The sequence below is a fragment of the Acanthaster planci genome, linkage group LG10, assembly GCF_054643075.1.
Source record: "Acanthaster planci isolate LZ-2023a linkage group LG10, COTS_SCS, whole genome shotgun sequence".
Classification (NCBI taxonomy): domain Eukaryota; kingdom Metazoa; phylum Echinodermata; class Asteroidea; order Valvatida; family Acanthasteridae; genus Acanthaster; species Acanthaster planci.
In genome coordinates this window covers 12,214,701-12,240,956 of record NC_141786.1, presented here as the reverse complement: position 1 = coordinate 12,240,956, position 26,256 = coordinate 12,214,701, and the positions used below count along the sequence as shown (strand labels likewise).

The 26,256-nt window shown below is 41.3% G+C and overlaps 1 protein-coding gene and 3 long non-coding RNA genes across 5 annotated transcripts in view; 2 read left to right on the top strand and 2 right to left on the bottom strand.

Moving 5' to 3' along the window:
* LOC147797773 (uncharacterized) overlaps positions 1-26,256 on the top strand; it is a 461,720-nt gene that overhangs the window by 159,511 nt on the left and 275,953 nt on the right. The window lies entirely within an intron of this gene.
* LOC110986752 (uncharacterized) overlaps positions 1-26,256 on the bottom strand; it is a 152,281-nt gene that overhangs the window by 65,983 nt on the left and 60,042 nt on the right. The window lies entirely within an intron of this gene.
* On the bottom strand, positions 108-1,945 carry LOC147797782 (uncharacterized). 2 transcript variants are annotated; one of them, XM_087142152.1, is made up of 6 exons: positions 1,870-1,945; positions 1,198-1,407; positions 850-1,095; positions 642-718; positions 361-538; positions 108-195 (listed from the first exon to the last, which is right to left on the bottom strand). In XM_087142152.1, exons 1-6 carry the CDS (start codon positions 1,917-1,919, stop codon positions 108-110), a joined length of 849 nt encoding a protein of 282 aa, XP_086998278.1. In that variant the 5' UTR covers positions 1,920-1,945. The 2 variants fall into 2 exon arrangements, with proteins under 2 accessions (XP_086998278.1, XP_086998277.1); XM_087142151.1 differs by lacking the exon at positions 1,870-1,945 and having other exon boundaries at positions 1,198-1,604.
* Positions 13,073-18,247, top strand: LOC147797781 (uncharacterized). Its single transcript, XR_015426673.1, has 3 exons — positions 13,073-13,229; positions 13,610-13,759; positions 14,403-18,247. It is a non-coding gene; the product is annotated as an uncharacterized LOC147797781 (long non-coding RNA).

Sequence of the window (26,256 nt, the reverse complement as noted above, 5' to 3'; positions counted from 1 at the left end):
GCTGTTTTTGACGGTTGAACTCCTTTGCAACTTTCTGGTCAAAGTTTGTGGTGCCTGTACTTCCACCTCCTCTTCATCTGCATGCCTGACTAACAATTCAAATATCTTCAAATCGAGCATGTGGCATCTTGCTTCATGCATGTCGAAGAGCTTCTTAAAAATTTCAAGGGATATATGAAGACTAGGGAGAACCACCTGTACAATATAATTAATAAGAAACAAACAATTTATAATACAAATAAACAGGAAATCATTTGAAGATGCATTTATATATTCTGTAAATTTAAGATTATCAAATTGTGCATGTTTGCCCACATGTACATTACATGTCCATTTTATTACACAGTGAGTTTAACGTACATGGTCAATTTCAATATTGAAACATCCTTGGACCTGGCTTTTATTGAGCCATCTGCTTCATATGCCATGTAGGATTCCAAAATGGACTGTAGGGTTCGTGGGGCTGCTGCTACCCACTCAGTGACTGGGAGTTGCATGTTGTCCTTGGATGTTGTGCAGTAGAGACAGCAATACCTAGCTGTAGATATAGAACAAGTATTAACCAGAATGAGTGCAGTATAGTGAAAACAACAAATGTAAAATTGTACATTTTAAAATTAGTCAACAGTGGGTTTTTTTACCATTGCAGCTACATATTCCATACATCTTGGTCAACAGCTCGTAGTCGCCAAAGATGAAAAGGCGGAGTTTTTTGTCTCTGTTAAGAAGGAAGAGGCAAGAAAGGGGCACAAAGTAAGTCTTAAAATGTATAAATGTAATGCAATTAAACACAAATCCTCAAACGATCCACGTTTCATAATAATAGAGATTTCTTAATTTTGATTTTACCTCCACTTCTGGCCAATAAGTTGGGACACTTGCTCCAGGACTGGTGGCAAAGTTGTCTGAAGGTTTATGATGGAGTCATCACCCTCAAAACAAGCAAACACAACAGTGTTCTGCAAAGAATTGGGATGATGTGTGTTCACTATTTGGAAGGACATCTTGAAGGATTTACCTCCCTTGTCTCCTCCTATTTTGATCCATACTTCAGTCTTTGGGAGTACACCATTGTGCCAGGTTAGAGACCCACACCTGTAAAAGAATAGTTATGTAAAGTTGTCATGTCACATAGCAATGGATAAAATTCTCTAGGGAGAGCATTGTTCACAATCTCAGTATTAAATAAAAACTCACCTTTCATGTCTTTCCAGGTAATCCATAACCTGGTAGCTAAGATTCTTGACGTGGACAAAGGGAACATCTCGTGACTCTACACCATTGCATCCACAGGCCTTATCAGAATGGAAGACCAGTGGAATAAGACTTCCTGTGAGGTTATCGTTGAGGAGCACATTTTGTCGCTTTCGCATAGATGAAAACGTAACCCCCATGCTGCCAAGGTACCTGCCGAGGGACAAATTCCTTGTACAATAAAAATATATATTTTTAAATTTGTAGTGTTGCATGAAGCACAGTGTGCAATCATATACAAATACATGCACTTTATAGATGTACTGTACTTGTTTATGTGTACCATTGTGAAGATTTACTAGAACATGTATATGTCCATTTTTGTGGTAGTTTTTCCTGTACATGTACATGTGAATTTGATGTACATGTATAATTCAGATGTTACTACATGTATACACATACTTGACATATACATTTAATATTCCCAAAACATGCATGCATGCACATGTATGCGGATTTGTTATTGCCTGTGCATTTATGCATGATAGCCCCCTCAAAATGATGTATGGATAGTACATGTATGCTACATGTATGTCTATTTCAGAAATCAGTGCTTAGCAAGTGTAGATGGACGAGTTACTACCAGAGCTTCTTAAGCATGTATTTGTAACAAACCTCTTAATCTTACGAAGTTGCTCCCATGCTAGCTGGCAGTCTCTCATCATAGCAATTGAAGTGTCAAGGTCGGTGATTCCGCTCTGAGATGGGTTGGTTGCTGGTGTACTTTGAGGGACTTTATGTGATCTGTTTGGAATTTTCTGCACATAGGTTGGCTGTGTAAAGTTAAAGAATTGTTAAAAAAATAACATTTACAGAAGACTAGCATTTATTGTAGCGTATGAGAAAGTATTATATGGCATTACTGATGATAAACCAATGTTGCTTTAGTTTGTTTCTTGGGCTTGCACATGTATGTAGTGTACTTAATCATTCTAAATACCTGTGTAATATTGTACTATTTTTTAACGTACAGTACGTAACATGTTAACGTAAGATGTAGAAGAAAAAAGATTGTCCTGCCCATTCTGTTATTTTTTGTTAAGTCTTGAATTTAAATTATTTTATTTTGATCTTTATTTCTGATAACATGAAAGCTGTGCGGTAATCCTATTTCAGTGTTTACTTTGTGTGCTTCAAAGGCAAAACAGCCTATGCTTAAGAAATAATCTACATCAAATTAATAATTAAAAATCACCCCCACCCCCCCAAAAGAGAAAAGGCTCTATTACATACCCGGCCTGGTGTTTTTAGGCGAATATCTTTTCCCTTCTGTGCACTAAGCTTTAGCCAAGTCCAGCGATCACTGACTTCTTCGATTTCTGTAGGAATAGGCTTGCCTCTGCTGTGTTCCACTGCAACTTGTTTGAGAATATTTGCTGCTTTTGTGATCTCTGTTTTTGAATTCTGGCTGTTTGACTCAGTATGTGTCTCAATTACATTTGACAATTTTGAACACAGATCACAGTGGCATGGTGGTGTTTTGTTGAGCTCAGGAAAAACATCGGTTTGTCATTTGTAGCAATTTTCCTATTGTCCCACAGTTTGTGCAAACTGTTGTCAAGGTGCTCAACTGAAGCCTCAGAACTCTTGGTGATGACGTTACACTGTCATGACTCACATTTGCTTGACATACAGGACAGGAAACAGTGCAGTTGTTATTGAATTGGAACCATTGCTCTAAACACAAGGAGCAGTAGTTGTGTTCGCAGGAGGTTTGCACTGATGGGGAGCTCAGGATGCACTGACATATTGTACATATGAAAATAGTCTCCACTGACTTTTCTGCACCAAGTATGTCAAGATTGGGGGAACCGTGTACACACCATCTTGAGGAGCAATGTTGAATGAGTAGTCGATTTCACTGACAGTACCCAGTCTAACTTTCTCAACATTTGGAAGACCCTTCCCAGTGCGTTTCCTCTTTGCAGGGCGTCCTCCCTTCAGAAGATTACTGTACAGTTCACATGTAGTGCATACTCCAGTCCTTGAATGTTTTGGCCACTCGTGTGGGTTATATGAATGCGAATATCCGATTTCTCGAGTTTGTTGCTTACAGTGAGTCAGTCAAGTTTCGAACACATCTCCAGCACAGTTTATTTGGATGTCTTGAAGAAGCATCTAGCCAGATAATTATACTGTACAATTTTTCCAACTCTTTCCTGTACCTTGCACAGTCAACTGCTATGTACGTGCTATTTGTATTTAATTTAGTGCACACACGGCACAACTTCTCCAGTGCTTGTTGATGAAACTTTAACTGATTCATTGCTTCAATTTTTTAGCAAATATGCCATTGTTTACGTTACTCACTTAGTAATAAAGTATTTACCAAAAGCCGGAAAATCTTCCTTCGTGGAGTTCCATTTGTGACCGATGTTGCTAGCGTTGGCCCTGCCCGCACAGCATGTATATGAACCAACGCAAGGAATGCATAGAGAATGCGGGCATCGATGTATGTATTTAGTCGAGTTCGTATCTCGCGCCAAGACAGTGTGTACGTAAGTGAACGTGTGCAGTGTACATGTATGGCGCGTGTACATTTTCAACGGGGTTTGATGGGGGGGTCGTCGGAAAAGTCACATTTTCAAACCGATCTCCTACAAATTTCTCCGCTGTCTTTTTATTTATACCCAGGGTTTCGAAATTTCAAGACCCAACTTTTCAAGAATTTAATTCCTTTTTGTGGGAAAACCCGTCGTTTTTCTTAAGAGACGATTTAGAATGGTTTGTTTTACGGCCGTCGCCAGATTTAACGCACAGTAAAAAAACACCTTTTTAAACCGACTGCAAGTCCAAATATTTTCTGATCATAGTTTATTTAATACAAATGGGCAGAAAAAGAGAGCCTCAATCAATGTGATTGTTTTTTTTCTAAAATGCATTCACAATAACAAAAATGCACTTTAAAATTCGATTTCCACCGCCCGTCAACGTAAAATATCCGCAATGTTGAATTCGGGTTTTTGTTTCATTATTGGAGTAAACGTTTGTTTGTAGCAAAAACTTAATACGCGTTGGAGTAATGGGCATGGAACGGCCGTGTCCACTGGAGTGAAGAATGCGAAGGAGCATTTGAAGATCTCAAAGTGAGACTTGTTTCCTCGCCAATTCTGGCCTACCCCTCGGCCGTGGACCAATTCATCTTGGACACTGACGCAAGCGACTTTGGGATAGGAGCTGTACTGTCCCAACAACAGGACAGTGCCGGGCGGGTAGTTGCCTATGCCAGTAGGTCCCTGACGAAAGCTGAAAGAAATTACTGTGTAACCAGAAAACAGATGCTTGCAGTCGTCCATTTCGTCAGATATTTCAGACCATATTTGTATGGCCGCAGGTTCAAGCTGCGTACTGACCACGGGGCTCTCAAGTGGTTGTTCGGGTTCCGAAATCCAGTTGGCCAAGTGGCCAGATGGCTGCAGTTATTGGCGGAGTTTGATTTCGAAATTGAACACCGTCCGGGACGCTGTCACACCAACGCTGACGCAATGTCCAGGATTCCCTGTAACCAGTGCCATTATGCCGACAGCTCAGAGGATGAGATAAAGGCTCAAGTGCCTCCGATGGAGTCAACCGGCACTACCCAGGTTTGTGTGGTGAAGAAGAAGCTAGCTGTCAGGCAGTTAGTGCAAAGCAGGCTAACTGGGTGGAAGGTGTGACGAGGACAGAGATACGCGAGCGACAGAGGAAAGACCCAGTCCTGGGCAAAGTGATTCATTGGCTAGAGGCGGCAGGTGTCCGGCCAGTATGGGAGGAGGTTTCATCAGAGGGGACAGCACTTAAAACACTTTGGGGAGCCTGGAAGCAGTTGCATCTCAGGGACGGGGTGTTGTATCGCAGGTGGGAGGACGATCCTGGAAGTGAGGTTCGGTACCTACTCGTTGTTCCCAGTGCCATGCAAGGGGAAGTTCTCCACCAGCTGCATAATTCCCCCACGGGAGGACACCTTGGAATCACAAAGTTACACGAGAAGGTCAGATCCCGGTTCTATTGGCCAAAGATGCGAGGCTCAGTGCGAGATTGGGCTCGGGAATGCCTCGAATGTGCCAAACAAAAGGCTCCAAGTAAGACACCAGTGGCACCACTCAACCAACAGATCTTTGGGGTTCCCTTGGAGAGGGTGGCAATCAACATTACAGGCCCATTCCCCGTGTCTACAGCTGGTAATCGCTACATTATTGTGATTACCGACTATTTCACAAAATGGACCGAGGCCTATCCGGTAGCTTTAGTCAATGCAGAAGTGGTCGCAGACGTTCTTGTCAATCAATTCATCAGTCGGTTTGGCACGCCAAGGCTTCTCCACAGCGACCAAGGCAGGCAGTTTGAAAGTGAGTTGTTTCAGGAAACATGTCGGCTTCTTGGGATCGACGAGACGAGGACAACCCCCTACCACCTGCAAGTGACGGGCAAGTAGAAAGGTTTAATAGGACGCTCAAAGTTATGCTGTCGTCGTACACGTCTGAAAACCAGAGAGACTGGTATCTCCACGTGCCCGCCATTATGATGGCCTATCGAGCATCGCCCCATGAAAGCACAGAGACGTCACCAAACTTTATGGTGTTTGGACGCAAAGTGGAGCTCCCGATTGACGTCATTTGCGGCTCCGTCTTGACTGGGGAGTCGATAGCAGCGCCAGATTATGTAGCTGACTTAGCACAGAGGCTGAAAATGGCCCATGAGATGGCAAGGAAGCATCTCAAGAAAGCTGCGTCCTACCAACTTCGACACTATGACCATAAAGTGATGAATGAGGACTATAGCGTTGGTGCGGCAGTCATGATGAGGGTTCACGCACGGCGGGTGGGAGTGTCCCCAAAACTGCAACCGAAGTTTAATGGTCCCTACATTATCACAGAAGTCCTAGCGATGTCGTGGTTAGGGTGCAGAAGGGTCCAAGGCATAAACCGAAGGTGGTCCATACAAACTTGCTAAAACCATTCCATGGCGAAGTGGACCACTCCTGGTTCCATCGAGAGACAAACTCAACCTCCGCTGAGCCGATGCAATAATCCGACGAGTCCTTGTTAATGAGCGACCAGGACGTGCAAGAGTCCCATAACGAGAAAACCGACACAGAGGAAGGGACAGTTGAAGCCAGCCCGGATGAGGCTAGAAATGACGATAGTACCAGACAGTCCAGGTCAGACAGTCCAGGTCCCTCAGCGTCTGTTACAGAACCACCATCAGACCAGGAACAAGCCTCTCCGCCAAGTGCCAACAGTAACGATCAACCAGTTTCCGTGAAGAGGAGGCGAAGGCCTCCCGATAGATTTGGCGATTGGTGTTTGTAATGCTCAGTTTCCCTGTTACGTTTTGTTCTGTTGACTGCAGGCTAAGTATGGACCGAAGCCGTTCCCCAATGGACCGAAGGAGCCCCAGAAAGTACAACCAATGCGCAGAGTGCAGAAAGGAGTTCTCATCTCAGTCAAGCCTGCGACGCCACATAGATGAGCAGCATCGGCGCAAGGACAAGTTGAGCTGCCCCTACTGCTCCCATTCCTTCGTGAGGAAGCACGACCTGGACCGTCATTGGCAGTCCGTACATGGTGGCATCCAGAGGGCAAGTCAGCCAGTTATAATTGAGGACCAGCCCGATCCTTTGGTACCGCGAACCCCTGGCCGGAGTATCGACATGGTGAGTCTTGAACCTGGCAGTGTGGAGCGGAGAATCGTAAGAGATTTCCATTCCCCGCCGCCGGTACAGCGCCAGAAGTCTGTGATACCTCCAGTGGTACCCGTCCAGTCTGCCATCATCCCTTTGGCTACCAGTGGGTCTCGCCGTCCTGCCATCAAGGATGCTAGCGTCCAGCCACTGTCCACCTCACCTGGATCAGTTAAACACGATTGAAATATGTAGTTACAGCTTTCCTGTCATATCAGTGAGCATTGATCATATATCAATGAGGGAATTGTGTTGTACGTTTGCACAATTTGATGCATGTGTAGTGCTAACCATATGGCAGGTTGATAACCATCATGGCGGACTGATGACATTAAGCAATTGGGTATGTGGCTCTGATTGGTCAACATGTCTAAGGGCCAAGCTTACTGGATTGGTATATTGTAATGTAACAAACGCCTCTGGTGCCTGAGGACTCTGCCGGAGCATGCACCGCCGGAGCCCTGTATTGACTGTGAATCATGAACTCTGTGAACTCTATTGTGTTTTTGGGGTCGTGCTGTGGCTCCGGAAACACGCCTGTAATTGGACACCTATTTTGCGGTTGCGGCCGGGTGCAAAACAATAAGAATTGACGCGCCTGGGAAACTCAGTTGGGCCACTGCCAAAATTGAGTGGTTGTAATTGTGCTGTATAACGAAAACACTGTACATGTAGTAGTCTGGAAAAGTCGTTGAAGAAGAACGGCTGAATAAAATGAGTGTGTGGTATTCTGACAACTGGAGAACCACTCGTTTGATTGTTGGCGTTTTGCCCGATCTAACAAAAAACCTACGAAGGTCTACGCTACATGAATACTTATGCTACGTTTTTTACGCAGTGTTGCTTGAGTTACTGTCAGGTCTAGAGAGAGCTAACAGGCTAGTGGCAGCATTGTTCCATATTTGTTGGGGGACAAATACATGTATTTATGTTTTATGTACATGTAGGTAGAGACTGAATTTAACCCCTAGGTTGCAGTGAGTTCCCGATCCTGGGCAACATGGTTCATTGAACAAATTGCATGTCTATATTTCACACCACAGTGATGTTTGATTATGAAATTGTGAAATTTCTAGTACTGGAGTTCTGTAGACACTAACTGAAAGTCAGGTGTGCTGGTATAAGAGACCAACTTCACACAGCAAAGTCACTACCGGTATTTAATTTTATTCTTATTATAGGTTAAAACACATCAAAGAACACGTCCAAAAAGGCCCTGTGTTTACTGTGAAGAGGCACAGTCTCAGCTTACCCATCACCTACGAAGGAAACAACCGTACATGTATTCAATTAATTTGATGAGTGCAATCTGCTCACAAATGTTTTTAAAATAGATATATTGCTTAATCTGTCCGGACAAGAGGGTCTACCTTTCTCTTACAATGAAAGAAATTCTATCTAATAGAATGGTGCTTTCTGCTCTGATGTTGTTCCTATTTTTGGTTTTTTGAGCTTTTCCCATTTGACGAAGCAAATGTGCAAATGTGCACTGTTGATGTGTATTCCAAAGTATTGAATATATAACAAGGTGGGCTTACAGTGTTTACAAGCAGTAGCATATGACGGCTGAAATATATGCTTTAAAAACTGGTCTGGTTCTTGGGAAATTTAATCCCAGCACTGCAATTGTTTTTGATTGTTTGTGTTGGATTCATAACACCTATGTATGTGGTCTTTCTGCGCCTTCATTTTTAAAGCTCCAAGGTGATAAATGAATGTTCCACTGATAAGGACCTGAAGACCATGTCACATACAGCACATGATAAAGAACTTCAGTGCTGGTGTACATTTACCTGGAAAATAAAAGGAGATGCTTGCAGCGTGTGTAAGCTTGCCTGTTAACTTATGAATGGATTGTTGCGTTTGTCAGCAACAACTGCTGGCTTTGGTGAAGTCATCTGCTCTCTTGCTACACTTGATTATTACAAACACAAGATATAAACATTGATAATTGACCGATAACATAAACAACAGAACAGAAACTACTCCTATCAACAGATGAAATGTATTTTGTTACACTTTTGATCATTCCCAATACAGTTGTGTGGCATTTTATGCTGTCAAAGTTGAGTTATTTCCCATGGGGACCCCCACTCCTTTCTTTATTGTGTGTTCTGCTTTAAAGCAATGGGAACTACCCTTTCATAAGTAACTGTATGCAATTGTTTCACTAATTTATCACAAGATATCTGCCCACAGAGTTTCAAATTTGTGAATATAACTGAACACATTTTTATCAGTCAACAACATTGAAGTAAGAGAACATTGAAGTAAATATGAAGCAATATATCGAACGTTTATTTTTTAAAGGCTGGTGAAAATAGAACAGTGTGAGAGTTTGTTTTTAGTTGCACCTTTTTCATTATAACTTTCCAGTTGGAGTTTAATGTCATGTTGTGAATTTGGGTGTGTAATCAAAAGTATAATTACTATTTTTTTGCAATACATTATTATGCTACTTCCCCTGATTGGCATTGTGTTACCTATTACATTAATTGCTTCGAAGAACACTTTTAAATTGTAATTGTAGATGTAATCTTATATGCGTTTTCCCTCATTTTCGTCCTTTGTTTATGTGGAATTTTTATCTGCAAGACCCAGGAAAATAAGACACCCAAGAAACATGTCACGTCTGTACAAGTGGTAGGCCTATGTACCTAAAATTTGTCATTTTTGAGAGCTGCAAATTAAAGCAAATGCAAATAAGTCTGTTGTGTACTGACACCGATTTTTGTCTGTCTGGCAATCTGTTGGACCATTTGTGCACCCAGTGGCCGACCATTTGCAGTTTAGCTCATTGTTAACGGTTTTGATTTTTGCTTAAGTTTTCAAGTTGTGAGACATTTCATACTATTCACAAATTTCAGGTGAATTTCTCTATTCCTCTTCAGTGGTGTAGAGGGTCTCATCCATGAATGTTGGAAATATTAAAGCTCTTGAGAAAAGTTAGAGGTTTTTACAATCCGTCTCTGGGTGGCACATGGGGTCTCAATGTTCAGACTCCGTTTTAAATTCGCTTAAAACAGTAGTTACACCCCTAGATGCTTTCGAAGTTACACTAAATTGGTGTCTCAGAGTTAAAACGGTGATTTAAAATACCTAAGAGGGAGGGTTTAGCAATTAACCAAAACGGTTTTAACATTTAGTACAGTGGCTAGAAGGTTTTAGCAAGTGCAGTGACCTAGAGTTACAAAAAACACAGGGTAGTCTAGCATCCATGCCTGCATGCCATCATATTGCGTTTGCTACATGTAGTTTCCGCAGGCATGTGTAGCACTACTACCTGCACTATGCACATGATTTTTACCTTTTCCGGTTTGCGTTTTTGTTGTGCCAACTCTTCTTACTTCTTTTGTTGATTTTTTATATAAAGCAACCATTAAGAAAATAACCTCCATGGTCAACGGTTCTGATAAGGACAGAATTTACACAGCCCCTAGTGAATGAACATGGAGTTGTAAATCTGTGGGTGATCCATGCAGTAGTGATCGTTGTGCTGTGTCTCTAATTCCACCTTGAAAAAGCAGTCATCGGCCTTTTGATTTATTGTTTTCCTTTAACGAATATCCAAGTTCTAATCCCATTAGAATTAATAACTGATGAGGTTCAATTTATTTTTTTCTTTTGCTGAAAATGTATGAAGAACATTTCAATCCGAACCAATATTTTTAAACGTAGTTAAGGCAGAAAGTTGTGACCGAATGTGGTAACATGGTAAATTTCACCCCAGTGCGGCTTCCAGAAGGTTGTTAAGTATATATTGGAAAGAAATGTTAAGGTTTTAGGAAGTTTGTGCTGCTTATATTATGTCTTTGCTCAAATCAAAATGAAATTTTCAGGTCAAACGTCAGTGTTTTGTATCTTTAAAAGTATTATAGTGTGTGATGCTGTGATGGCTAAGTGACCGTGTGAGGGTTTGAAGTGACTGTGGAAATCTTATACACACAGATGCCTCCTAGGTCTGATTTGGCCGGCCTTGTACATCCATCACCCCAATGTTTCTTTTTCGTGTTTCCTATTGCAGTAGGACCTTTGCCTTGCGTTTTGCTGATGTTAATTTATGTATCTTGTGGCGGGCAATTTGATGTTAATTGTGTTTTTTTTTCGGAGGTACACATCGGGAGGGTAAAACACCACCTAAAGCAGAACACAGACCATATGGTCTCCACCCACTGTGCAGACCCCGCACACAGACCCTAGCCTGCCCTCCCAAAAACTTTGGTTTTGGTTTTTCTTGTTGCAGTACACTGCTGAGACTTATACTTGAATTCTACTTAATGGTAGAATAGATCCAGCAGACCCCGTCATGCAGGCACCACCCAAACCCATCACTCTATTTTCACTTAATTCTTTATTTTTTCATTGCATTGTATCTTTGAAACTTTTCCAGAACTTATATACTGCAAATCAGAATACAGACCTGTGACAATAAATTGTTCTTTGTATATGTACAATAACTTTGATATCTTTGACAAGCCATGACAGTATTGCTGTTCATAGTTGTTCAATGCATCACTGCAATGTACTGCAAGTTCCACTTACTGAAATCATATTTCTGTCTACAGGTTAAAAAACCCAGACATTCAAAATCCAAGACAAAACGCCCTGTAATTTTTGCTCGAAAGGGTAAGGATTTTGTTTACATACCAGTAATGTCAACTAATACACCCATGTACTGACAGTGCAATCGTATATTTGTTGTGGTGAATGATGGGAACAGTAGGGTTACAATAAATTCTTTAGAAGTTGAACACCCTGAATAGGAAGCTTTGACTCAGTTACCAGTTATGATGAGACCCCTAGCCAGTATAAATACATGTACAGGAATGTCATGTACATGTATTAGTTTAACTTAACCACTTCATCACTCATTGATATCCCAAATCAAATGAAATTACAGTACACATTTATGATTGTGCTCATTCTAATTTTTGTTTATTTCACAGAGGTTATACTACGTGGAATGAAAGAGACACAGCTTGTGTCAGGGATGGTTTCAAAGATTGGATAATGGGCAAGACGCATACGGGGGGCTAAAGGGTCTTTGCCAGGCAAGTTTATTTACTATGTTTGCAATACAAACATAGACTTTTTTCAAATGTTTGCTCCAGTTATTTTGAAGACTGTAAAAAACATAACCCTGTTTTTAAATGATAAAATCAGGACATGAAAGGATACCTCCCTAACCATGAAATTCATTCGGAAAAATCCATGTAACTTTCCTATCGTTCTACAAAAAATTTCAGTCTTACCTTAAGTTATTTGTTCGGTACAGAAGAAACAAAGCACCTTCAAAACAGTGCTACATTTAGAAACTGAAATTCTTGTGAAACATTGATATGTCACTGAACTGCGCTCTAGCCTGATGTACACTACATTATGGAAGGTTTATAAATGTAGTACGTCTCGAGCACATTTATTCCTGTGCGCTTGTCATCAAATATTTTGATAGAAATGCTAAAGATGAAAATGAGTGTTTTGTGTATCTGTCTGCAGTATATGAGGCACATGTTTACATGCATGTTGGATAAGGCTTATGACTTGCTTTTTCACTCTGTATTCCCTGGTTTTAACATGCATGACCTCTCATGTACGTAGTTTCCAAATGATTTAATTAACTTAATTCTTCATTCATGCAACGTTGATCAGCACATAGGAGATAAACAGATGACTGCACCCGGGCTACTTGTTATTTGTATGATGGACTTGACAAGCTAGTGCTCTAATACGTGAATATTCCCCATATGCACAGGGCAAAAAATCACCAAAATTGTACACTTGAATATTGTCTAATTATGTGCTCGAAACTATTAGAGGAGATACACTGTAGATCATTTGCTTACTTTGAGCATGTCCATAAAGCAGTAAATGTATTATAAGGAGGTGAAAGTGGCATACATTCCGAGCCAAAGGGAGTTACACTGCATTTCCTATTTTATTACATCCAATTCCAGGCAAGGTTGAAGTTAAGCAATTTCTTCATAAATTCCCCCACATCCTTGACTCAGCAGGGATCCCTTCACCACAGAAGATAGCTCTGATCAAGACAAAGGTTTTCAACGTGCCATGGAACAGGGGCGGGTCGGGTCCTGTCAAGGAGGGGGGTGTGAACTCCTCGGTGTGACGAGGGTGTGTACCACTCGAGAAATAGATGAACACCACAGGGGTACTGTAGCGGCGTAAAACTGTTATAGCGCCCTCTTTCGGGTGATTAGTGAAATGCACCGTTCGCTTCTTCCACTCGATGATCCGCTACGTACATGAGCGACATCTTTCCTTTCGATTAAGTAAACCCCCAGGAAAGCAACAGTTGGTAAGACAAAGGAATTCTCCCATATTATGTGTCATAAAGGGATATTAGAATAAGCTTCAGGGTCATCTGGAGAAAAAGGGGTTAATTTGGGAGAAATAATGGGACGTTTTAACGCTAGTAAATTATGAAGGGCCGTTATTACTGGGTTCATGTATCACCCTACTGCTCGGATTTACATGTACATGTACTTATATCATAAGTCACGTGGTCATTTGGCATTTACACAGTACGACAGTTTATGGGGGCACATAGTAAGGGTCAATTTATTCATAGGAATGTGTAGTCAACCGTTTCTTTATTTCATCATAATGGATTTGACTAAGGTTTATGTACATGTATTGCTAAATAAGGTGTACTTCTATTTTCTCTATCCATTGTAGCGAACCGATGACTTGGGACTTGGAATGGGCTGCCATCATTAAGGGTAGCGAATAAACAGTTCAGGTTCTGGAGAGAGCTGTTTCCGCGGGCCAAGTTTTTTATCAGTGTGTTCACACTTGCGTTCCTTGTGTAATTTTAAGAGGTTACAGGTACGGTATGCTCTTGACCAGGCTTTTATTCCTTAGTGGTTCCCCAGCCCAGGATGATATCAGGAACTATCATTGGCAGTCAACTAGAATGATATTACAGTAGTGAACACAAACCCAAGCTTAGCCACAGTAGTAAACGGAAAAGAAACACCCCAAGCCAGCATGCTCTCTTCACCCACAGTCAGGGTACTGCAATAAATATGAACATGCATAATACATGAGTTGGTTGCATGCATAGTGCACGTTACACACATGTCAGAACGTTCCAATAACAATCATCAAAATAGCTAGAAAAACACTTCTTAATAATTGATTTACTCAACTCAAACCTCATTACCAGAAGGGATAAGCTACAAGCTTACCGTCAGTATGCGGAGAGCGCACACATTGATCTCACAAACAGGTAATTTTAGGGTCAAACTGGTCAGCAACCATTTATTGTGATCGACCTCTGCAGCGTGGAAGACGGAGAGAGCGAGAGCTCTGCTTGCGGCCAAATATGTACTTATACCAAGTTATTTTATTAATCCGCAAGTTGTCTCTACAATTTACAAATAGGTAAAAAACTGGTCCCCTTAAAATATCCCAAAAGTAAGCCCTGTTTACATTGACCGGAAGTCTTCATTTCATACTATATTTACAGTTATTCTGGAGAAGTGTCATGAGCGGCACTACCTTATCGGTAGGCGGATGTACCCTTTGTTTACATGAGTGAGAAGCTTTCTCCCCAGATGCAGCGGCGTTCATTAAAGGGGCTTTTGCACGAGTCGCTGAGCACACGTTACATACATAATTGCTTTACATTAAAGGGCAAAATTTTCCCACAAACGAAAGAGGAAAAGAAAGAAAAAGAGACCAAGAAATGGAAAGAAGGGACAGAGAGCATTTTGTTACATATTAGCACATTTACATATTAACACACCATTTTAGGGTGCTTTTGAAAAACAGGTGGATGTACCAAAATGTTTCTTTTCAGATGAAAGCTCTGATCTCTATAGGGCATGAAGCTCTGTGAATAAAGCCACTGCGCAGCCATGTTGAGCTATTCAATACAATATGCCAGGTGTGTTGCAATCACAGACCAACCCATTTTTTTCCGTTTGCAAATACCGGGGAAGGAATTTCGTCATCTGAGCAGCAAGGCCACTTTGGCCTTAAAAACCTAAACTTTTCATGGCACAAGGCATTCATTAATGCATCAAGGCCATCCCAGAAACCAGGCATCTTAATTAAGTCTATGTAGATGACGTAAGAATTCATATGTTTTAGTCACGGATAAGGCAGAATGATCGTGTTATAAACAGAATCTACCTCGGTGTAAAGGACTCATAACTGACACGTAATTTCAACTAATTATATTTTCAGCACGCATCTTAATCGTGTCTCTGTAGATGGTATAAGAATTAATGATGTTTCAATCACAGATAATGTAGGAGAGTCGTGTATAATGATTGAACCATAGATTTTGATTATTCAAAGTTGATTAACACTTAAACTTTTTGTTACCAAACCAGTTCCCTGTAGACAGTTGTTTGGAATTGTATGTGCACTTCATTCTCAAAGTAACGCATACGTCTAATAACTTCACATTGATCTGATAACTTACGAAATGGTCCCTCAATATGTTATCTTAATTTAAATCAAGATCTTAAGTTAAATATTGATTATTATTGTTAAGCAAATTGGTAGCATATTGTATAGTGTGTATGCTGAAATTTTAGGTTTCTTAGCTTACAGTGTTTGACAGCTACTTATTAATTTTACATGTTTACCAGGCTGCTGCACTGTTAAAAACCTTGTGCATGAGCATGATGTGTATCTGAATGTGCATCAGGAAATCAAATTCACTTCAGTAGAGATAAATTTGTTATCTCATGAATGTGAGTAGAACATGGAATAATGTAGGGTGTCTGTGTCCCATATGTCACATAGCCTTGGGCCTCATGTTATGGGATGTGGAAGCACTACTATTTTGTGTGCTACTTGCACTCATGGGAAACTTTCGGCTAGGCAAATCAACATAACACAAGATGTATTAAGTGAAATTCTAGAAATCACTTGCTTTATTTTGTTCCCTCTTTTTATGGTATTCAAAACTTAATAATTCCCTGTTATGAAATCAGCATTTGACTACTGGAACAACTACTAGGAATATTAGTGATATACTTTCAGTATTTGGAAACATTATACAAGTATAACTGGAATGGGGAGTAAAATAAGAGAACCAATAGGACTAAAGACTCAAAAATGAGGTTGTTGGAACCAGACGTTATACCAACCAACATAATTTGACTGTTGAAGTATGTATCTAAATGTTTTCACTACACTGCTATAGGCCATCCCCATTCATTACTATTGTGAAATTTTGTGAACACGTTCAAAATTAGTATTGTATTCCAAAAACATTTCTCAAACTCGATCTATAGGCTTGCTTCACCAGTTCCAGAGTATGATGAACAACTTGTTGATTGCTGCTGATGCTACATTGTGAGCATACATATTAGACCATCCTGCCACAGCAAATCTTCACCCTAGAAACTCTTTAATGAGGTTATTTCTAAAGTGTGGGTTGCCTCAGTCTGGTCCTGAGTGTCTCAAAACTACATTTGAATGGATGCACGCTGCTACAATTCGATGTATAAGTCCTGTTCTCAACATGAAGCAGACTGATCTAAACTCTGTGCATGCAGCATGTTCATGTGTTTGTTCATGTATTCTGTGTTCCAATGGTACTAGTGGGATACTTTTAACAAGGCCAACTGACAAAAGGACATACATGTATTACGAAATGTTCTTAAAATCGCATAATTTTTTATTGACATGTATGGTCCTTCTTTTTACAGTATACAAAAACTTAAGTATTACCTGTTGGGAAACCACCATTCAACTTCAAACACAATTAGAGATGTGAATATTAGTTATGTTCTTACTGTTTTGTGATCTGTACGATTCAGTATTTAGAAACATTATACAAATTTAAATATACATAAAGCCTGTATAAAGGCTTTATACATAAAGCCTACTTAACTTAAAATGTTGAAAGGGAGTGTATTGATCCCCATCTCTCTTATTTGAACAATAAACAAACACCCCCAGCACCCCAATAAACATGCATTTCTCAGAGCTAGTAGGATGGGCTTTTTCGTGTCCTATTGGGCGAGAATGGCCTGCCACCTGGGAACTGATGGTTATCCGCTTCGAAATTTTTCACAATGTCACCATGCAGTCTGTAATTGACGGGTTTTAAGTGGCATTGCATTCGCCTGTTAAGCAAGATTCTTGCACCGACAGAGATAGGGGGGCAAACCACGGGTAAGGTCACGGAGCTAAACTGGCCATGGATCGCCGATATTGCGCCCATTTTCCCCCACCCCCCCACCCCATAAGAAGCTGGCAATGCCACTGAATAATTATCTTTTGCAGCAACTAGAAACTGCTTTGTATTTCAATACAGGCTGTCTTGGTCAACGTAAGTCCGGGTTTTACTCAGTTGGTCAGCCCAAGAACAGCTTTTCACTGATTGGTCGTCTTAAGGGGGCTTATACATGAAGCCCACTAAACTCTGAACTTTTGAAAGGGAGTGTATTGATCTCCACCCCTCTTTTGTAAACAAACAACCCAACATACTAACAGTCATCTATTCAAGAGTTTCAATGTTCAATACAAATTGCCTTGTGTTTCAATTAATACAAGCTGGTCTTAGCCAATATAAGTCCAGGTTTTACTGAATTGGTCAGCGCAAGAACAGTTTTTCACTTATTGGTCGTCTTAAGGGGGTCTTATATATTGAAGGGCAGCTGCAACCAATTCTGTTTAATACAAGCCTTCAAATCTAGTGCACGTGTGTCTCAGTTAACCTTATTTTCCACGAGTAATTTCTACATTCTTGATGAACAAAACTGTGATGTCATCTCAGAAAAAGCCTCGAGGTTACATTGATTTGTAAACAAAAAGGGCTGCATTTTTGTTGATTTTTCTGGACTCAGTTTTTCTTCTTTGCTGATTCTTCGTTGTTGATGTGCACAGCAATAGGAAAGCATCAATCCCTTTCCAGAAATTTTGGGTTTCCAATTTGAACAGAAACAACTACGCACTGAACCATGTCTTCCCCTGAATGGCCTCAGTTGTCTGGGAAAGTGTGGATAATTTTATTTAAAAACATGCATTTTTTAATGCATTGAAACAAATTGGAAGTGGAGGGTTTTCATACATTGAAGCAAAATATAAAGTTGAAGAAAAATTGCATTTTAGAAAAATTCACTGCAGCCACACTTTAAGCCTATACTTAACTGTAAAATTTTAAGGGCTGTATATTTCCCCCACTTCTCATTTGAAAACAAACAGCCCCAATATCCCAGCTAAAAACGTGCATTCAGGTAAAAGCAATGTAATTCAGAATGTTATGTTACAAACCTTGTTTTGATAAATTATATTGATTGATTTATATCATAGATTAAACGGAGTCAACATCCCACGGTGACAGGCGAATTTGTGTCGCAAGTCTAACTGTTATTTTGGAGGCGTCAGTGACCACAGAGCTAGGCTTATCGGCAGTCGCGCAGAAACTGCAACAAGCAAGCTGGACTTTTTCATGTAAATTTGGCGAATATGCCCCTCCCCTGCCCTCTTTAGGAATTTGGGATGTGTTATTGGAAGTTGTCTCCACGCAATCTGTAGTGTCTTCCTTGACGGGTTACTTTAGTATAGGCAGCCCGGAGGTGCTGATCAAATTGCCGGTCTATATCGACGCCAACGACAACCCAATACCTATTTTGTACAAGCTCCAGATCACGTACTGGTGCAAGATAGACACCAAGGGACACGGACAGGATATCAACGACTGGATGGCACCCCACTTCGGAGTGAGCAGGAGCACGACCACGGACGCAGAGGGCCAGAGAACCATGTACGGAGTGATACCCACGGCGGATCAACAGCTGGCGGGAACTACCATGGTGAGGGGAGGGGAACTCAACAAGAACTCCGTCGAGGATCTGGTGTGGCCGGCGTTTCAGCACAACAACTACATGTTTTAGATGACGGGAGGGTGTGGAGACAGGTGTCCGACGTAGACAAGGCGGGAAGACTCAAGGCGGTGAACATTACCAGACTGAAAGAATCGGAGAATTTCAGGGTGGGCATCTTCATAGACCCGCGAGACGACCCGGAAGTAAACGATCCCTTATTGGAAACACCGAACGAGATTATGATGCACAGAAGTGGGGGAGTGGGTGATTTCAGTATGCACTATTTACACACTGAGGGCCTGATGAAACCGGACGGTTACGGAAATCCGGACAGCAGGGACGAACAGTGGGACGTTGCGATTAACAGAAACGGAGGGGGGATGAGGGAATTTGGTTTGTGTAAAGGTCAGTGACCACCGGTAACAACTAAGAATTTAACACTGGACACCGGTGACGCCATATTGGATCTATTTATAGAAAAACAACAGTAATATTGTATATATGTTCAAGAGAGCAATAAAGTGTATAGAGACACGAGAAAGCAATATAGAATAAGGTTCCTCTTCCGACCGGTCTAGGGTGAAATTTAGACTGTCCCGGGTCAGTTTTCCAAAGCAACCATTGTTACGTCACAATGCCATTATGATGTCACACGCGCCCAAGAAATCGAGGGCGCCATCTATCGTCTGACTTTGAGGTTAAATTTCTCTTTTCTCCCGGGATCCTCTTACTCGAAACCCTGGGTATTTTCCGGGCTCCTCTTACTGGAAACCCAGGGTTTCGAGTTGGAGGAGCCCGGGAGAAAAGAGAAATTTAACCTCAAAGTCGAGCATTATTCTGAAAGAGTGCGTGTGACGTCAGAATGGTTGCTAAGACGCAGACGCTCGCGTACACGCCGGCGTGCATGTTCTAAGAACAAAACAACACAGACCTTATAAAAGGGAAGAGCACGCGCAACCCTCATTCCGACCCAAGACACCGTGCTAGACGGACCTATGTCAACACGTGAGACTTCATTCGTTTGTACACGAGTCTATGAGAGGTCAAAGGTCAGTAGTACTGGAAGTGTGTGCTTTATCTATTGTCATTGGTTTATGCATGATTCGTACCAAGTTCATATGACGTCACTAGGGGTCAGGGGTCAAGTGATGACCCGGGACAGTCGACATTTCACCCGCACCCCCCAAAGAGGAAACTCATACAAAGTTGGTATGCTAACCTATTCGAGATGGCGGATCCAAGATGGCGGATGCCTATCCAAGATGGCGTCACCAGTGTCCAGTGTTAAATTCTTAGTTGTGACTGGACACGCCATTTTGTTTCTTTTCTGCAGTCATGGCGCAAGCGCAGATCAGAGCTCGAGTGAATCACTACAAGAATCACATCGTATCGCAGCATCACGTCAAGGATAACAATGGCGAAGAGGTGTTCGCCAGACAGGCAGAAGGGTACCAGTCTCCGTGCCTCATCAGTGTAGTTATTAGTCGGGTCAACCCACATTCCGACTGTGAACTTGCCAAAGTGCGTCCTGTGGTACGAGACACGCTGGGAGACCTACAGTGGCAACTGTTTGAGCATGACCCCAACCTACCGGGTACGCCGTGTAAAATAGGGGCAAAGCACTACCACCTGTTGGTAGCCACCACGTCAACCTTTCACGAGAATTATCGTTACCGTTTATTGACCCGTACCCTCTGCCACCTGTGCATGGAAATACCCGGTCAGAAAGTGAAACATTCCGCGGGTATAGTTGCGTATCTGAGAGAACCCCCAGGATTAAAGTGGCAGAACGCATGTTCGTTTGGTGGAGGTTTACCACCGCTCTGTGATTAGGTAATTGATCCCTATAAAGATTACCATAAATGTCAATAAATGATACAGGACTGAACTAAATCTCACGGTGACCAGTGATTTCCAAGGCAATTATATGATTGGTCTATTCAATGTCAGTGCTCAGTTATCCGTTATACACAACTATTAACTATATACAAAATTATCCTCACGGGGAGGTAGTCCTACATGGTCAACTGCTCCACGAACGTGATCAATCAGCCTTATCCTTAACCTACACCAGAATAACCCTCACAATGATTAGCGTAAGCCTCACAGCGATCAGCGTAACCCTCACAATAACCAGGTAACCCTCACAGTGATCAGGGTAACCCTCAAATCTAAATAAATAATCTACTGAGGGCTTATAACTGATAAGTCTTGACCACACAAGCAATTGCAATCTTCGTAAATGTACAACACAACACAACGGTGTAGACTTGTACAACAATAATCTTCACTGCCTTACGAAGCAACACAGTTCCCAAATTGCAACAATGTTTAAGGTGACTTAAATGAACCTCACCCACTTCAAATTATTACGAAAAAAAACATGTAAGTTGATTAAGAAGGCGATTACAATAGTCACCAGACTCTAACGGAAACCTACACCCAGTAAATCTCAACGAAGAAAGCAAGCTCCCAGACGAGGACCGCAACCCACCGTCGCTATGCCAACAAGCATGGAACAACGCCACATAATCCTTCTAGTCTAAGCTCCGCTAATTCCCCAATTAACTTGTTCACACAGGTTCCCTAACCCTATAACCTACCACTTCTTAAATAAACGAGACTATCTAACGATTCCCCAATCTTCAAAGAGATCTGATATAATCGGCAGCTCCGGCAACTGAGAACAAGCACCACACTAACCGATCACATCAGGTACACATGAGGTAGATCCCCAACCACCAGCGGTCCTGCTATGTGTGCTTCCTTTAGATTCAGCAAGCGACAAAGCTGTGCATCAGTCATCTTTTATTAATAGCTTATTTATTTAAGGTAAAAAAATAAACCCCAGTTATTCCGAGGAATAATCGAGGTTAAATTGATTTTTCAAATTTAATTCAATTCAAACCCGCTAAACGCTTGCAACGCCGACTTACTCGAAATTAGTCCGTCGTTTCTAATTTTCAACATTGCCGCTGTCAATCTATACATAACGCTGGCTCCGCACGACAATGAACCGTGGGTACCGTTGTACACGTCTTTTGCACAAATAAATGATTGCGCGTCGCATCTCTTATTGATAAATTTATCGATATTTGACGAGTCGATGGATCTTTTTTGGTGATCAAATAGGGAGGCATAGGGATCTATTTTAACGTACATTTGGTTTTTAGCCGTATAAGGCGGTTTAACTACATATTCGATCCTGTTCAATTTATCGATATTGTGACTGGCTTTGTAGGCGTTTACGGTGTTAGACGGGAGATTAGACCCTTAAGATTCGATAAATTTATAAACGGCCAAAATTATGTGATCGAGTACTTTTGTCGTAGGTGATTGTATCTGGTAACAAATTTGACGGCCTTGGGTGTTTTCGGGCGTTTTATCTCGAGTGCTGTATTTGTAAAGTGGGTTTATACCGTAACATGGTTCTATCGTCATAATCAACAGGCGTTTGTTTGGCCGTTGTGATGGTAAAAAATGGGTGAAGTGTAGGTCCCTTCTTTAACCACGGGTTTTGAAATGATTAATTTACTCGGGTCAAAGGGACCGTAGGTGACATTAGGGCCGCAGTTGTCGGCATTGAGACGCTCGTGGTCGTCTGAAACGATAAATACTTGAGTTGACATGGTTCTGATTTTTCCGGCTTCGATCAAAATTTTTCTCATTTTTATTCGGGTGGGATTTCTACTTTAATTAAATTTTCGACGTCAGCGTCATATTTAATAATTAATCCAATTTTGTAGAAATCCGCGTCGAGTTTAGTCGTGTTTTGTTGTTTTTTCGGGCAGTGGCTCGTTCTCTCGCGCGTGCCTCAGCTTTTTATGCTTGCCGTCCACGAGCAGCACGTGATCCATTCCTTCCAACTCGACAACAATTTACGCAGCAGGTGCAATAGGTATAACCAAAACATTCGATACAATGGGCACACTCGTAACAGTCTTCGCAACTGTCCAAGGCATTTGAATTTCGGCAGTCGTATGTATTAAAACAAGCCACGCAATTCCATACATCTACCGCAATCGTCGCAGGTGGAGCAGTCCTTACATCTGACGCAATTGTTACATAGATGACAATTGTGGCATTCTTTACAATCGGTACATTTGCGCAAACTTTGGGAATTTAAACAACGAAAGCAATCGTACGAATCTATCAAGTTGATCGAATTTCTCGTGTCTTCACAAAAATAACAATTCACGTTTATAGTTTTATCTACCATTTATTTTTATGTATTTTTTATTATTGTTTGTTTATTTTTTCGTTTTTTATAACGGGCCAGCGACGGAAAGTCCCTTTTTTGTTTGTGAGTGACTGCTGGTGCAATCGGTGCTAGTCACTAGTTGTTTACACAAAAGTGCGCCGGGTCAAAAGTTCAAGGTCAGTGAAGTGAAAAATCCCCAGCGCGTGTGGTAGGTGAAAGGGGAGTTTTGGCTCAGAATGTATATATTCACCCGGCACCTCAGCCGGATTTTTTGGGTCGATGAGGTACCGGGGGAAATGTAGAATTCCAGATTTTTAGGGGATTCCCCCGATTTTTTGAGTTGATGTACTACCCAGGGGTTTTTGCTGAAAACGGTGAAAAGGGGTGTGTGCTCCAGTATCGGCTATTCCCTACTACTCAGTGTAGAGCTCTCTTTACGCCAGCTAAGATCCTATTTATTTCATTTTTCTTTCCAGGGTACCACTGTTTGTTTGTGTACACTTTCCCTTAAATTATTGATACATTGCAGTGCTGGCACTCCAGATCACAGAATGTTAGCCAGCTGTTACTGTACTCATAACATTTGGTGTAATGTCATTTTAAAGTCATTGATGTCCTATAAGACGACTAATGCCCGCCTCAAACGTCGAACTTCTGCCGTGTCTAATTCAAAAATAAATGACCCAAAATTTGAATTAGACATGGCAGAAATTCGACGTTTGAAGCCGTGCCGCTCTTGAGCCGTTAAAAGCGGTAAGACCTGTCGAACTTTCGGCAGAAAGCCGGCAGTTGCTTCCAACGTCGAATTTGTGCCGTGTCTGATTCAATTTAAACGTCCCAACTCGGAACATCATCAGGTCATTTTTAAACTGCGCATTGGCACACAACAGCTGTTTTCGTTTCGGCGTTAAAACAAGATGGCGGTGCACCAACACCTGTCATTTCTGCAACAGTATAATTGTAGTCGACTCTGGCTAGTCTGTAAAGACAGATTTCTAGCCTCTGCCTTGGAGATACGGGGATTTCTGGCACCGTGTTTCGCTCAAATTCATGTTTTATGTGTGACAGGATGAATTTGAAGGTTCCTTTTGAAGCACGAAATGACCTTTTGAAATTTTTTATCGGAGTTCATATTCAGCATCAATTCTAGCTAACCTGTATTCTTGGCCAACCGTTGACAAGACCAGGGTCTTGTAACAATTACCCCGGAAAGGAGGAGAAGCAGGACAAGTTAACAAATGATTGGAACTCTCCTTTTTGCAATAACATTGAGTAGTATAAAGAGTGTTGCAAGAAAAAGCGTCGTCTTCTTGCAAGGAGAAAATGTCGCAATATCATTCTTTCTCGGTCCGCCATGTTGTAATTTTGCATTAAGGCGTTTGAAGCAACTACCGAACTTCTGCCGCTTTATGTCGATCGCAATTAATTGAATTAGACACGGCAGAAGTTCGACGTTTGAAGCGGGCCTTAGAGACAGCTCTGACACTGTTAGATCTTGCACAAGTCCCTTCTACTTTCCTTCAGCTTTTGCAAAGTTTTATTGTGTAGGACCTTTTTAATCGAAAAATATAAACAAAACACCTTAAGGGAATTTTAAACGAACCTTCATATAGATCAACGTGAAAAAGTCCGCGGGCGCAAACGACATAGTTCACTGTCATCCACAGGGAAATAAGAATGATTTGTTAACAAAGTGACATATATGGTGCCTCGTTCTGACCTAGTACTTAAAATTTTGCCCAACAAAATATCTCATATATTAATTCAACTATCTAAATTTATTAAAAAACGAAATCTGTGTCAATAAAAATTAGTATAGTTGGGGAAATGAAAGACCCAAACGGACCCAACTTCTAACGCGTTTTTCTCTAAATGTCAAAAACTGAGAAAGGTCAAATCGTGGTACGACCGATGATATGTTTGGTGAACGTTGTGGAAATAGATCCCACACGGACTCTTCTAAATTAAGCTTACAGTTGTATGATCCAATAATCGAAGTAATCCCTCCAGTTCCTCCAGATCTAATCCTGTTGGTACTTTGCTGTTCTCCTTCAGCCAATTAATCTCGGTTGATATTTCCTGCCGTGCTGGCTATATGTTGTATAGCCAGCACTATTCTTGTGTCTACTAGTAAACGTGATAGACAGAGGACAATCAATTTTAAAATATGATAAACATGCTCTAAATGAAAATTTGACAGTAAGTCCAGATTTGCTAAAGACTTATTGATTAACTAGCGAAGGTGAAATTAATGGGAATTTAAAAATGGGCAAAGTTAATATAGTCACAAACAAAACCTTAGCAACAGCAACACAAAAACATAAACTGCATTTTTTACCTTTAATATTGTGACCATATGTGGATTTGTAGACCGCCCCTGGTGGTGGGGTGGTAGGTCCACCCTCCAGTATTGGGCGATGAGACACCAAGAATACTCCCTCAAGGATGAGTCGGACACCAGATATGCTATCAATTTTATTCTAAATGACTCATCAGTCTCATTTCAGCAATTGAGTTTGCACCTCAAAATAAATCCTGTACTTAAATTATTATAATATAAATATTCAAACTAAAGAAATGTTGCATGCAAAGTACAATTTAGTCATACCCTAGCAATATTCTCAAAGTTACAAAAGTGGTCTGCAAAACATGTAATTGAAATATAACGTACACTTTTGATAAATTACCCTGGTGTGGTAGCTCAGACAGTGGTGAGTTCGAGCTAGGTTTGCGGGTGTCGGCCTGATCATGTAGGCAATTAAGCCCCAAAAGGTTTTGAGCTGCTGTCAAAACACAATACAGTACACATTCAAGTACAGGTACATAAACGACACCAATAACAATATCCATCAGTATATACATGAAGTTGTATGGGAGCGTACACTGTATAATTACAGAAAGCCCACTCTTGACATAAAAGTTTAACCACGGAAAATGTTGTCATGCCCTACCAATGCGAAGCGCAGTCCTTCGTATGCGCTGTGTTGTAATTAACAGCACGTACGTTACACGCGAGGTTCCAGCATGCACAGTATATGCAACGTGACATGTCTTGCTTATACGTAACGTGTGAGGCATAGAAATGTATTGTGAATGAATCTCACGAATAGGATTAAGAAAACACTCCAAAAATGACTTAAACTACCATAAGCCTCAAGTATGATACTAACTAATATGCTCCTTGCCGATATCACGATGATACCAGTGTAGTGAGCGTAACCTAAAAAGGGTATTGAAATCACGGAATTTTCGGGTAACTTTCTTACCTGGGCGTTGCTCAGCTCGCAGTGACGATAAAAGACCACACTCTGGAAAGTTCGAGAACACCT

Excerpts from the sequence above, each read along its gene's own strand:
- LOC147797782 (XM_087142151.1), bottom strand. The coding sequence starts at position 1,604 with ATGTACATGTACAGGAAAAACTACCACAAAAATGGACATATACATGTT. Across the intron at positions 1,096-1,197 it reads TACCTGGAAAGACATGAAAG|GTGTGGGTCTCTAACCTGGC; the intron begins GTGAGTTTTTAT and ends ATTCTTTTACAG. Across the intron at positions 196-360 it reads TCAATATTGAAATTGACCAT|GTGGTTCTCCCTAGTCTTCA; the intron begins GTACGTTAAACT and ends TATATTGTACAG.